The following is a 15,256-nucleotide window of genomic DNA, read 5'->3' as shown; positions in this document are numbered from 1 at the left end:
AGGGCCATTTTAAACACACATTCATAAAGCTATTTTATAGAGGAATGCATGGATTAGTTGCCAAGAAAAATAAAATAAAATGAAAATAGCCATGCAGTCTAATACAGTACAGAAAAGGTTCGTGTAACTCTGTATTCAGACCTACTGAACTGCAAAAAGTGTTTAAAATAATTCCTTTGGAGACAGTTTTTAAAGAGTTTTTCAGTGCTAATACAAACCCAGTTTTACACATTGAATTTGCAATAGCACAAAATAGCATGTGAAACAAAAAACGTGTTAAGAATAGAAAGAACTTATATTAAAAATCGATTTATCACTGCTAACCAAAATATCAAAATATATAAAAGTTATATAAGAAGCAATTATAGTGAATTATAAATATACCTATAATCAGATTGTGAAGCGTAGTCCTAAGCATGTTTATCTAGACGAAAGTCTCATTACATTCAATGGGATTACTCAATAGCAAGAGTGTTTTAGGCTAGCTGCCCAAATTGATGCCATTCATCTTGAAGCTCTTACTTGATTTGAGGGCAAATGAAAAATAATGACATCACAGCTTACTTAAGTAAACACTGATAAAGTTTATGGGGGGAACAGGTTAAATGGCATGGATAAAAAAATTGTGTCAAAACTAAGAATCGACACAAAGTGTAGCCTCCACAGACTTTCAAAACAGATCTGAAGGTTATACTTTGCCTATAATCCTTATTTGGTGGCTGAAGGGGCATTTATTTTCTGACATAAAAGTTAGCTTAGTAAAAGATTTGTTTTAAGTGCTAGCGGTTTCATCATTAAACTGTACTTTTCCCTTCAGATTTCCTTCATTTAATATCACAGAAAAACATTTTAGGTTGGATAAGGGACAAAAAGAAAGGTTTTTCTTTTCCTTTGGTCCTCAACTCCTTCAGTAAGCTTCAAAGCAAAATTCCATTGCTTTAATGTTTGTTCTTTTTTAGAGAGATTCCTTGAGGGAAATGAATTTGGAGAAAAATATGTTAACGATTAGATAGAAATGGAATATGTTTGAAACATTAAGGAAAGCACAGGGTTTAATATAAGTGTAGTCAAGTTACTATTTTTCCTTTCATGATCAATACTGTAAATATCAAAAGTGCAGATGAAGTTCAGGACATGCAGATTGGCATCATTAATATTCAAAAGTCAAATTATGATTATATTTTCATATCATGTATTTCTTTCTAAAATGCCAGTATTTCAGCACAGAGGGGATCACTTGAGAAATTGACCTTCCCAGTGTGTGATAGAGATGCCCTATCTCCCTTAGGCATTATTTTGGTAGATTTGCTAATAATAGATTGCCTAAATTATGACTTTTAATAATGTAGTGTGTTTTTTAGCTAAAATTAATATGTAACAGTTCAGATGGCTTTAAAAACAACAACAACAACAAGCATGGAACTGTTATCTTTTACTTCCTCTTCCTTTAAAAACAGGATATAATTGTATTCAATTGATGGCTGTGATGGAACATGCTTACTATGCCAGTTTTGGTTATCAGATCACAAGCTTTTTTGCAGCATCAAGGTAAGTTAGAGTATTTTTATGACTTACGATTTCCCTTTTCATCTGTTCAATAACTGTATTCACCTGTGAAATTCCCTTTGTGCGTTGGTGCAGTCTGGAGAGGGTTGTATTCCATAATCATTACAAATATTTGGAATCTGCTCTAGTTACTTGACTAACCACATGCATGTTAGAGATGTGGCGATTACATTACTTATAATTACCCTTTAACCAATGTTGTGGTAAGGATCCATTTGATCTTTTAAGCGTTGCAACAGGGCTAGGGGATGAATGCAAGGAAAAGCAGCTCTCAGGGTGCTGCGGAACCATTTAAACACATGTGTGGGCAATTTGTGGCCCTTCAAATGTTCTGGCCTAGAACTCCCATGATGTCTCACCTTTGGCAATGTTGGCTAGGACTGATGGGAGTTGTAGGCCAAAACATCTGGAGGGCTGCATGTTTCTCACCCCTGATTTAAAGGGTAGCATAGAGGCTTAAGCTTTTTATAATTGGTATATAATTAAATTTATAATTAAATATATCTTGAATATATTGCATGTTTGAAAAAGTCACCATTCATAGTATATACATCTGCTCTTCTAAGGTTCCATCTGTGACTCTGTGTTATATGTAACCCAAGCAGTGTGAGTTGACCAATAAGCTATGTGAAAAGGTCTTACTCTGATAAATAAAATCATCTTTAGGGGCTTGACATTTCTGTTGTAAAATGCTCCCAAGCAATTTTTTTTCCTTTGTAGAGAAGAGACAGAATGAAAAGATTCTACAAGTGCTGTGTTACAGAGTCTATTGTAGCTTTCAGCACTCTGGTGGCCTCCAGATACTTTTGACTTAAAACTCCCACCATCCCCAGCCAGTGTGGCCAGGAATGCTGAGAGTTGTAGTCCAAAACTTCTGGAAGTCACCAGGATGGGGAAGGCTGTACTCTAGGAATAGAATAAATCTGTAATGGCATATTGTATTTCTTCACACAGCACATAGAACTATGGAATATCCTACCAGAGGATGTACTGAGGGCCACTCATTTAGAGGCTTTAAAAGAGGAGTAGACAGATTAATGGCCATCAGTGGCATTTATTTATGATCGTAAGCCACCTTGAGTGCCATTTTTCTTGGCAGAAAGGTGGGATATAAAATGAATGAACGAATAAGTGTGTATATAGGATGAAAATACTCAAACTGCAACAATTTGCCATGAGCCTAAAATTGTTGGTTTGAACAATTTCTGGAAATTATATGAGGTAGGAGAAATCTGCTTATAACTGGAGTAATGCTACAACCTGGAAGTTGGTGAAAAAGCATAAAGTAGGTTCAGAACTTGTAGAAGGTTTTGGGGGGAAAGAAACATTTAGAGTGCAATCCTATGGAGATAGTCATCTGCCTCCAAACTTGGAGGCTGACAACAATCCAGTGCTGGGTGGACAGGACCATGGAGGCGATCCTTACCTACATGCTCCAGCCACCCTGCAATTTTTGGCTAGGCAGGTGATTTCGTCTATCTACCAGGGAACTTTGGAGTGGGATGCAGGGGAGCTGCATGGTGCATAGGAAGGGGCATAACACAGCTTCTGCAATCACTTCTCCTCCCTGCCCCCCTTTCCCCGTCTCTGCGTTTCATTCCTAAGAGAACTGCGCCAGCTATTAGGGGCCAGCGCAGGAAGTGTGGTTTTTAGACTCTGAGGTTGAACGCTGCCTGGGGGACATAGGACTGCTCCCTTCAAACATTATCACAGCTTTCACATTATGTGAAGGCAATTGGTCGCCATGATTCTGTTTTCCAGTCCTACGCTGGAGTAGTGTTACATAACCTTGAGGGTTGCTTGTGGATCATAATAGAGTACCAAACATCTCATATGTTTTCCATTGATGATCAAGAGCATCTTGTTACGTCACAAGAGTGCATTTGTGGTTGGGTCAAACTGTCTACTGCTGTAGGTATGGTTTCTCCTTCCATCTTTTTGCATCACAATTCCATTTCTAGATTTTTTTCAATGTACTGTATATTACAATTAAGGATCTTAACGCTGCTGAAATGGAAGGGACTAAAAACAAACTCTTCTGAAAGTCAGTTTGAATGTGAACCAGGATTTAATTTCCTTCTGAAATGACTTAGAAGTGATGCAAATTAAAATGTCGGTTTTTTCATTTCTAAAGTACTTCTACTGTGTGAAGTGCTTTACATTCTTTATCTCATGCATGCTCACGGCGTCCATGTGAGATACATTGACTTTCATTTTTTGTACACCTGAGGCAAAAGGTAGCAATTTGCTAAAGGTCTCTCAGTGAATTTGTCTTTCCCATTCTTTCTCAGACTCACTCATGTACAAGATGCTAATGTATGAATAAAGGGTGTATAAGGTAGTGTATACTCAGTATGATTTGTCTAATCCAGAATTTTAACTTACTTTTATTGGCAGCAGCTTTTAAAGGTTTTATGCCAGCCTTTCTATTTGAGATTACTTTAGCTGGAAATGTCAAAAATTGTATACACTCAAAGTATATCTGCTACTACTAAACAAATATATACTATTCTAGTGGGCCGTGAGGTAAGAAATCAAAAGGTGAATTCCGTGAACCAATATTTTTCAATGTTCATACATTTTAGCCGCTACGGACCTCCAGATGACTTGAAAGAACTGATTGATGTTGCCCACTCCATGGGAATTACTGTCTTGCTAGATGTTGTACATAGTCATGCATCAAAGAATTCTGAAGATGGTCTGAACAAATTTGATGGTACAGATTCTGCATTTTTCCATTCTGGTCCTAGAGGAACGCATGCTCTTTGGGATAGTAGGCTTTTTGACTACGCAAAGTAAGTATAAATAACTTGTGAGAGTTACCAATTTTTTTGTATGGAATATGTATGCCCTAACAAACCGTTACAATTAAAATAGCAGCATGTGTATATGTTGCTGATTTCATTTCTGTGGCTCTTCAAAAGCTATGAGTATTTCATTTTCTTCAGAATATGTTTTTCCCCCTCCTGAATTCCAGGCCTGCTCTTGAATGCAGGGAGTTCCTCCACTTGTATGTGATGCGTGACACACCCTGCAGCAATTGTACATGCAGACAGACCGATCTCATCCATCCATATTGCACAGTTCTAAGTACATTGGGGTGGGTGGGGGTGGGAGGGTGTTGGCGGCTCACTGCTGTAATATATGTATAATGTTTCCACATTTGAGATTGTGTGAACAAACTTTTAAAACATGCCCTTAATTGTTGCTAACTTTACCACTTCAAAGGGCTCTCATCATTTGGCTAAATAACTGTCACAGGGTTAAATTGTTTTTACTCAGTGGTGCACCTTGGGACCAAAGTCTTGGGCAGGGGAGCAGGGGCGGCAATGACTTCCCAGAGATTGACAGGTGACACATTTATCAAGGCAGAAGAAACAAACTCCATTTTAATCCTGTCATCATGATAGTGCTATGATTGAAGTGAATTTAAAATGCAAAACTCCACAGGCTGAGAGTTTGTTTCTTATTTATCAGGGATGCCACTTTGGGGCAGCGGGGAGGGTGGTTCTAACATCAGAAATGTAGAAGCATTTGTAACACAAGGAATGGTGGTTCGGGGCAGGGCCAAAAGGAACAATACACGTGGCAGAGGAGGGGTGTGTGCAAAAGACCATTCAGTCCAAGGTCTGAAATTACTAACTGCACCACTGTTTTCACTAGCTTTCTCAGAGTCTAGAGGTAGGGTGGCTATTGTGATTTGCTATGGCGCAAACAGCTGTTGTAATGGCATACATATAATATCTAGTATATCTTACATGATTGCCTAAGTCTGTTGAAAATAGAGCTGTGCACAAATGGCCTCTCAAAATTCCCCACCGTATTTGTGGGTAGAGAAATTGGGGGGACAATTTCACCCAATTTCTCCAGGGGGAGGAGAAATTCTCCAACAATTTCTCACAGGTAGGAATCACCATTAGCAAGGGTTGTAGAGTAGGCTCTTTTTTCCCCCTAAGGGTTTTTGGGTGGGGTTTTTTGCACTTTCAACGCTAAGTGGCAACAGCATCAACTGTGTTGGCAGCCCAGACTCCATTTTGCATCCTCCACAATGCCCCCTATACCTAGCATCACTCCAGGGCCTTGAAGGGAGGGAATGCAGTCACCACAAAAACATAATAGTGAAGAAAATGTGGAGAAAATTCAGAAGCATGCCCTTTTATTTCTAGAAGGTAAGAAAACAAAAATCTCAGGAATTTCCTGAAAGTTTTCTTTCCCCATGAAAGGGGCTTCCATTTTTTTGCCTTATTTTCAGAGCATTTTATAATTTATTTTGAAAGTGTGTTGTTGTTGGTTTTGACCTTAACTAATCACTGTGGGGTGGCTGAGGGTACTGCGGATATTTTTCTTTCTGTTACACATCTCACCATTGCTCTATAGTCTCCCAGGCTGCCTGCACTTCCTGATCTGAAAAAGCCCTATGGCAGGAATAAATTCATGATGTCTTCCCTTGGGCAGGAAAGGCGGGAAGCCAAGGAGACTACAGGCTCTCTGAAGATGACTGTACAGTGAAGGACATGACACTCAAATGAACACCCCTCAGTCATCTCATAAGTAGCACAAGAACTCTGAACCAACCGCATGAGAATTTTTACCAAAAAAATTCTCCTTTGAATTTCTTTTCAAAAGCAATTTCTTTTCTATCAAATTGAATGAGAATGGTTGAAATTTTCTTAGGAGAAATTTTCAGCACAGCGCTAATAGAAAACATACTTGTTTAGACATTTCTAGCTCATCTTTATAAGAAAGTGGAATGAAATAAATTCAAAGTAGCTTACAACATTACTAAACTACGTTCAACCAATGATAACAATCAAGTAAAAATAAAAACAGATTATAATCTTGGTGGAATAAAAAGGGTTTTAGAAACAGGCCTGAAGTTTAAAAGAGAACTCAAATGAACTTTTCTAGGGACAGACTTCCATCATCTTGGTGCCACTGCAGAAAAGGTACTGCCTCATGATCTGGCCAACCATGTTTCCAAAAGTGTACTTGTACCAGGGCTTCCTGTGGGGAGACAGGATCATATGGGACGAGGTGGCCCTTCAAATATCTTGGTTCTAAACCATTTAGAGATTTATAGAGAAGAATAGCACTTTGAATTGCATCCTGAAATGAACTGCTAATGCAATTGGAACAAAACTGGAGTAATATGATCAGTAACATTAATTCCAGAATCCAATACACTACCTCATTTTGAAGCAAGCTGAAGTTTCCAAACACCTGCTATTTAGTGTTGATGGTGGCAAAGACATTATACTTTCCCACCACAATTGTATCTGTTTGAAAACATTTTACAGATACCTGCTCCAGCTTAGTTTCTGTGGGTATAGTGTCAATACTGGATATGTTTGTGGTTTCCCCTTGTCATGTTAGCCTGAATGTTTTTAAATTATTGAAGCATAAGTACATCGACAGGATACTTGGAGAAGATAGGACCTTTGCTTTCCTGGATTATTAGAACAGTGAGCATGAGCTTGACTGATTGGGTTGTGGTGCTTATCAGTGGTTTCAAATTATTCAAACTTTGTTGATTTTTTCAGCCTATTAGTTATGATTTTCAAAAGTTGGATTCATGCGGTAGGAATGACATCCTTTGGCAGTTAGAATTGTTCACAGGTGGGGCTTTCCTGGAGATACAGTGGCCATTTATTACTGTCTTATTAAGTTAAGATAGTTTACAATTAAGTTATACTATTAGAACTTGTCAGATAGCCACATTATCAACAAAACAATAAATGCAACAAGTCTATGTATATTTCTGGTATCATGAAATTTCTGTGGGGTGGGTGTAAGAAGAAAGATTTTTAATGGTTGGACAGTTTTGATTATTCTTTAATTACAACATCCAGGGTTACATGTGTAACTTGCATGGCTCTCTTACATGATACGTGTTTCAGAACCCTCACAGGGACAGACAAGAGAAGACAGGGCAAAAATGGGATGCTAGTGAGCCCTGAGGGACTCTCCCACCTGTGGTAAACCAGATCATGCTTAATAGTTTTTTTAAAAAACCAAACAAACAAAAAAACAAAATTCTGATGCATGGATTAGATATCTTTTTAATTCACTTGCAGACTCAGTGGCCATTTTTGTATTTCTATTCATTTGCAGTAATATACATAACAAGAGCATCATTATAGACACATCCATCCATATCTCTCTGTCTCTCAAACTGAGGTTGATATGTTTGTTTGTTTTGTACTTCACAAAAAGTGATTTTGATTGTAGAAAAGATGGAGGTTTACGTTGGTTTTATGAAGAGGGAAAGGTAATTTTAGAAATGTGATGTACTGTCATCTTAAATATCCCCTCCCAGCTAGCCCTGCACACATGCTTTATAATATATGCAAATGAATTACACTACAGAAGAATTATTTTAATTTTTAATAAACATTCTTGCTGGATGAAACTTTTCTCCCTTGCTTTTAAGTTTAAATTGCTGTGACAGAATAGGAGACTTTAAGCCACAGATGCTCCTTTAGTTAGGAGATTTTGCAATAACATATAATTTCCCTTGAAGGAACCAGTTTTCTTTATTATCTACAATCAAACACAGCTGTGTGTAAAATCTTTAAAATGTAGCTAAGAAAAACAACAACCCTAAGATTGTATGGTAATTAAGCTATGTAGTGAGATTTATGAGGGACACTGAAAGTAATTGTTCGTTTTCATACATTTTTATTGGTATAAATATAAAACACATTAAGTGGTCACTTAAAACAGCAGAAGAATTACATTTGGGTTTGATCCAGCAAGGTATATCTAGACCTGTATTACATCCCCAGTAAAGGATTGAGAGGGAGAAAATCATCTTTGTCTGTTTATTCTGTCCACCCATTTACCACATTAATACAAATGTGGGCACAGTTCTGACTTGCATGAGGGTTTGTTTGTTTGTTTTTGAGACAGGTGTTCTTACTGATGTTTTTATTGTGTTCTTACGGTTTTTAGTGTGTTTTATCATTTTTAATACCACATCAGTTTCTATTATGTGTTTTATTGTTGTACATCGCCTTGGGATGCCTCCTGCCCTGAAAGCAGCCAAGGAATATAATAAATAAATAAATAAATATAAGAGATCCTCAAGATCTACCAGCTGAACCAGATACAAAACGGCGGATTGGGGAGTGGAGCTGGTGAGTAAGGGGTAGAGCCTAGCAGCCTCACACTGTTCATTGGTACATATATTACATGTGCTCCTTTCCACCAGTCAACTTTTTGACCAATCTAATTACATCTATGCCATATGCCCAATGTAAAAATTAAAAGTTAAGAGCTAATAAGTCTTAGCTGCATTGTGGTAAAGAATTGCTCTTTTAGAAACATTGTAGAAAATATTTACCCATTTCACAGCTGGGTGATACTAAACAGACATTATGTCCATAGCAATCCCATGGAACACTATTGGATATTTACTTATGGTGAATACTGAGACTGAATGATGGCATAAAAGCATCCATTTACCTTCCTCTTCCAAATTTACATCCATAAATAAAGAAATATCAATGACAAAGTGAAAAATAAGGCTTCAGTCCTAATTGGCATACTATTCATTCATTCTCTCTCTCTCTCTCTCTCTCTCTCTCTCTCACACACACACACACACACACACACACACACACACACAGAGAGAGAGAGACAGAGACAGAGAGAGAGAGAGAGAGAGAGAGAGAGAGAGCAAATAGCCAAGCCTTTAAATCTATGTCTAGAACTACATCTCCTCCCCGCTTCATTTTTAGGCTAGAATAGGCACAGTGGGCCCAATCCAGATCTTAACCCCCCTACACTATATTCCTGATCTGGATTGGGGGCTGTGTGACTATTCTAGGGTAAAAATGGGGGCTGCTAGACACAGATGTAGCTGAGAGACACAGATTTAAAGTTAGGTCTTTGCCACAGACACCCCACACACATATTAAAGAATATTACTGCCACCAGCTGGGGCGGATACTGGTTTATACTGCTTGCTCTGGCACTCTCGAATTAAGCTTAAACTTACTCTGACCTTCCATGTCTACAGCACAAGCTGATGCAAGCTTCATAGATAAATAATAAGTAAGCAGCTGGACAACCATCTGTCAGGGATGCTTTAGGGTGGATTCCGGCATTGAGCAGTGGGTTGGACTCGATGGCCTTGTAGGTCCCTTCCAACTCTACTATTCTATGATTCTAATGGAAATGCATCTTCACTTTCATGTTTAAATGGATACCAACAGGATTTTAAAACCACTTTTTGGAAGGGGTGGTAGGTGATTATCTCTAAATTAGAAACGCCCAACTCTTCAATGTAGTATTTGTATTTTTCCCTAGCTTTAGTATAGTATGCAAGATATGCTGTGCAAAACAATGTGACAAAATGTTTGTAAGACAATGTGACATCATAAACATTCAGGATACTTTTTTTTTTTACAGTTGACCATATTTACTAACTTTTATTTACTCCCCCTCTGAGAGAAGTGGTAGTTTTCTAAATAAAAAGTAGAATAAGATGTCTGGAATTTTAAAAAGCGATGTTTTCCAGCATCTACAGTATAATTTAATTCTCATAAGTGAAAGCAACATCTGAAATTTCAAAACAGTCTTGAAGTATCCATAACTCTCAAATCTCTGGACTACTGTTTTAGAAGAATGTATTTCTTTCTTTTAATTAAATCCCAGATGATCTGTGTAGGAAGGAAAATCTACATAGGAGATTGGGGAGAAATAATCCCAGGCAGACTTACTGCTGCTTGTTCTGTTGTTCAATAATTTAGAGAAATATGTGCACAGTGCATACCTCGTTGGAAGAATTTTTATTTTATTTTATTTTATTTGAGGTGTTTGCATTTCCTTACTAGTTTTTTCATACAAAATGGAGTGCTCTTTTAGTTATCGATGATCCATGAAAGTGTCAACTCTCCATCTCTTTCTTGACTAGCATAGTAATATTTATTAATGTAAAAAAGGGGGTTGCTCCACTCCTGACTAGGGTTGGCAAAACTTGCAATGCCAAAACATTGTGTCACACATTTTACTAAATGTTACTGGAGAAGAGAGGATGAGGAGGAATTGGGTTGCCACTTTGGGAGCAGCCACGTCTTGGGCATAACAATTTAGTTCCAGCTTCATTCTAGACTACAACAATTTCCTTTGCTATCTTTCCCACATGAGACATGTTTAAGACATGTTATGTATCTCGTAACGTTAACAAGGTACTGGTTTAGAGCAGCCCCAGAGAAGGAGAGAACTGCATGCAGGATAGTAATTGAACTCTTTACTTGTTCATTAATAAAGTTGTTTCTATAAAGAACTAGTAAGACTTGCTTCTTCATATAGAAAGCAACACACCACCTGACAAGTTTCACTAGACCTAGGCTCTAGCAAGAAATATGGTAAGATGTCTGGAAACACTCCGGCCCCTGCATGTGAAATGGTTTCCTTCCATGAGGGCTGTACCATATGATTACTTGACATAACAGGAAACTCTGAGCCATTGCCACTGAGGTGATTTGCAAAGAATACATGAAAAACTGCTCTCCATACAAATGCTATTAACATATCTTTGAATCAATTTGAGTATGTTAATATCCTAGTGTAGCCAGTTGCCTTTTAAGTTTCAGACAAGAACTGTCAAGACCTCAACAGTGACACTCAGTGGCTTACTGCTGCCAGTGGCAATTGTGCATTCCCAAATTTTAGGAACCATTTCAGGAGATAAGAAAAGTTCCAGGCTTGTCCAAGTACATATTGTTTCCGAGCACCGTTCCTAGTGAATCAGCAGTAGGAATGCTTGTTGATCTTCCATTCTAACATGTCAATCTTCTGTGTGAATTAATGGGTGCAATCCAGCACTCACTCTTTATAAATGAATCTTATTTGGTGCTAATAGTTATCTATAGGCAAAATGCATCCGTCAGAGCAGAACCCATAAATCGGAATAGCTGGTGTTGCTCAGCAGGAGGGTTGTTTAGTTTTATTGCAGCAAACATGGTATAAACGGTGATCACTTTGTGTTTATTAACAGTGTCTAAGTGCTTGAGCCAATTTTGACTTGAGCTTCAAATGCTGCCAGGGAGGGTGGGGGGAATCATCTCTCTTACAAAAGGGAAATCTTTTGGCAAGGCTACTTTCTTATTCTGTTCACCTTCCTATGTATCACTGAATCAATCTTAAATCATTATTAAGATATACCATCTCACCAAGCTGTTCAAAAGACTGTCTCTCAAGTCAATAGATCTTTTTAACTTCCACTAAATGTATTTCATTTTTAATATCCACAAAAGAACAAAACCTTACTTGAAAAGCAGAGCCCTTCATTTATATTTGAAGAGTGCCTGAGCCACAGTGTCTGAATCCAAATTAGTATCTGGAGATTTCCAATTTTGGGGAAGAGTACATTTAATAAATCAGGAATCTAACTTGGAATTAATGACATATATTTTTGAAAAGGTTTTGTTTTTTCTCCTTCTTTTGACTGTCTTGCTATCTGAAATAAGTTATTTCAAATAACCTTTTGGATTCTAATTCCCCCACTGTTCAGAATACTGTTCAGAATATACATTATACAAGGTTTATGGTCAATACTTTCCGCTCCTCAGATGAGGTGGAAGAAGTGAACTGTAGACAGTTGTGAATCTGTGTAAGGGATCCTTTCTATCTTTTTTCACGTCTCTCTTTTCATTGAATGTTTTTCTTCCTTTAATTATTAGATAAGAAAATAAATAGAACAGTAGCCTGTGTAACAGATCCTGTCACTTTAAAAAATTCTGAGCTCCCAGGATTTTGAAAGATGATGAAACTTGCTGAAAACGTGTAATTAATTAATTAATTGTTGTTACTATTATTATTTTATTTAAGCTATCAGGAAAGTGATTGGGGAAATAAATTCTACCACCCCTAGCTAACACCACTCTAGCAGCTTCTTCCCCATTCAGTTGACTGTCTGTTGCATGCTTTGCATCCAGTTCCCCTGCAGGGCTAAGGTTAACACTGATGTGGGCAGTAAGCACATAGAATGTGCCGTAAGCATGGTTTCCTATATACCGAGGGCCAAACCACATGTTCTTCTAGTCACGCATGCGATTTGGCTGATTTGCCTCAATGTAAGCCCATGTGGGCAAGATTTGAATCAGGACTGTGGTGCTTCTGGAAAAGAATGTTTCTCTCTCTCTCTCTCTCTCACACACACACACACACACACCTGTTTTCGTGACAAAATTACATACACACAATTACACACAAAGTGGGGAGGTGTTAGGAAAGAAAAGAAGTCTTAGGAACCAATGAAGACTTTTTTTTAACTCCCCCCCTCCACAAAGGCAAATGAAATCTCAAAATAAAAATTAGTGGGGGGAGCTTAAATTCCCTTTCTGCTGATCCAAATTGGAGCCATGCTTGCGAGTGGAGAAGGAAGCATGGAATAAAGACACAGGCACCAGAGCTTGGGATAAACTAGGGCCTCTTTATTTAAATAAGGGAACTTCACCCCTCCCTGGATCTGCATGTGAAAGTGCAGGAATCTGTTGGACCCTTTCTTCAGGCACCTAGGCTGCCAATAAGGGCGAGCCACTCCATTGAACACAGGGGTCGAGTAAACCCAGCCGCTGTTCAAGCTACACTTCAGTGTATGGGGGGAACGGCCTGCGTCATCCCTACTCAGGGCTGCAGAACTCCGAGTAGATGAGACAGGACAGTCCTCAAGGTGAACCATATCCTGACACAAGGGCTGCACAGCCCCTGAGGAGCAGGACCTCCGGATATGCCAATCACCAAAAGATGCCAGAGGGCTCACCGTCCCTATTGTAATATCGTGCAAATTCCTGCACACCCCTGTCAATCCAATCTAATTCACCTATTTATTCATCCTCCGGTAATCGTAATTCCAGTATGGAGTAGGCAAAAACCTGTCAGGTAAAATTCCTACTCAGCCCCCCTCCAAAGTGGGTGACTGGCTAATCCCATACTAGTTAAAGGGACGGAAAGAAGCGAAAGAGGTCGAGCTTTGGCAGGGCAGTCCTTTATAAGTTCTGCCCCGCCCACAGCTCACGCTGCCCACATACCATTGCACGTGCAGCGTCTTTCTTCCTTCCCCATCCCACCTGCAACCCCGCCCCCCAAGCTGTTCTGGCTAGGTGGGAAGCGGGCATGCTTACACTGAGGTAAATAACCCAATCATGCATAGCTCTGGTATGCATGATTAGAAGAATGTATAGCTTGGCAGATCTACAGTTGGCAGGATATGACACTTTGAAAATGGTTTGAAAACTGTATATAGAATGTGTCCTGGACCCCAACAGTTGTCACTACTGTTACAAACTGTTTTAAAGTAGTAGTTTAGATCCTGCCCCAGACTTTACTGGAGGAATAACCCACCATTCCAATAATGCCTGAATGGCCCCAAGTTAGGGTGACCATATGACCGGATTTGCCCGGATTTGTCCGGGTTTTTGATGGCAAATCTGGGAGGGGGAGGGGAAATCCGGATTTTTTTTTCCAAAGAGCAGCTCTAATGGAAATTAACAAAAATGCTTATAATTCTGTCACTTTTGAAGATAAAGACATGAAACTTGGCACAATGGTAGCTCTTAGGAAGGGCTTTAGTCACACCAAATTTGAAACAGATCTGTTCATCCATTGATTTTTTAGGAATTTTTTAAAAATTGAGGTTTTAAAATTATTATTTTTTAAATTGTCATTTTTAAAGATAAAGAGATGAAACTGTGCACCATGAAAGGATTTAGGTGAGCTTCAGCCACACCAAATTTGAAAGAGATCCGTTCATCCATTGATTTTTTTAGGAATTTTTTTAAAAATGAGGTTTTAAAATTATTATTTTTAAAACTGTCATTTTTAAAGATAAAGAGCAGAAAGTTGGCACCATGATAGCTTTTAGGTAGAGCTTTAGCCATACCAAATTTGAAACAGATCTGGGGCCAGTAGCAAACCCTGTTAACAACAACAGCAGCTTGCAATGCGTGAAGATACAGTCTGAAAAGATATTTGAGGGAAGGGGAGAAGCTTCCAAGTACAGCAAAACCTACAAAAGTAGGAGTGAGTGAAGTTAATTTCAGATACGTTGAATCTCTCACTTGTTCTTTATTTCAGTGATTTTAACATTAAGATGTTATGTAGAACAGATTTGTCTTAAATGTGTGCTGTAAAATCAGACATGTGACCAAGGCTATGTTCGGGTGGGCACGCCCCCTTGGTACTGGACACGCCCCCTTGGGGGGACCATGTTGTCCTCCTTTTTGGTTTCCAAAATATGGTCACCCTACCCAAATTAAAGTCAAATGTTTGTTTGTTTATTACATTTCTGTACCTCCCAATAGCCGAAGCTTTCTCATGTTAGAGGAACTGAATGCAAATGGTCTTTGCTTCTCCAACTACCTTCAGCTGTTCTCTATATACCCTATCGATTATCCTTTACTACCTCTTGTTCCTAGAACTTCAAGAAAGCCTGAAGGTATTACCAGTCCCCCCCTTCACATACTAGCTACAAATCTGCCTGTCCCATGTACTCTTCCTCATCCCCAAATGACACAAAGGCTAAGACGTGTAACTGTTGTGCTTGTATTCATCACCTTGCTTCCCTCTCCTCCTTCCTCCCCGGCTCTAAATTTAGATTGCAAAGCTCTGAGGACACTATTGCTTATATTTCTTTGTAAAGCATCTTGTACTCTGTCAGTGCTATATAAATTAACAATAATAG

General features: G+C 38.6%; 1 protein-coding gene across 3 annotated transcripts in view; it reads left to right on the top strand.

Moving 5' to 3' along the window:
- The window catches only part of GBE1 (1,4-alpha-glucan branching enzyme 1), a 216,902-nt gene that overhangs the window by 86,461 nt on the left and 115,185 nt on the right, over positions 1–15,256 (top strand). For all 3 annotated transcript variants that reach the window (XR_010025475.1, XM_063126768.1, XM_063126767.1), the window contains exons 6-7: positions 1,458–1,548; positions 4,152–4,361. Coding sequence is in view for 2 of the 3 variants with exons in the window: in XM_063126768.1 (XP_062982838.1) it covers positions 1,458–1,548; positions 4,152–4,361 (301 nt within the window). In the remaining variant the exon portion in view is untranslated. The remainder of the gene's footprint in view (positions 1–1,457; positions 1,549–4,151; positions 4,362–15,256) is intronic.

The sequence above is a fragment of the Elgaria multicarinata genome, chromosome 5 (genome assembly GCF_023053635.1).
Source record: "Elgaria multicarinata webbii isolate HBS135686 ecotype San Diego chromosome 5, rElgMul1.1.pri, whole genome shotgun sequence".
NCBI classification, from domain to species: Eukaryota; Metazoa; Chordata; class Lepidosauria; order Squamata; family Anguidae; genus Elgaria; species Elgaria multicarinata.
The sequence above is the reverse complement of the archived record's forward strand: the minus strand, read 5'-3'. Positions and strand labels throughout refer to the sequence as shown.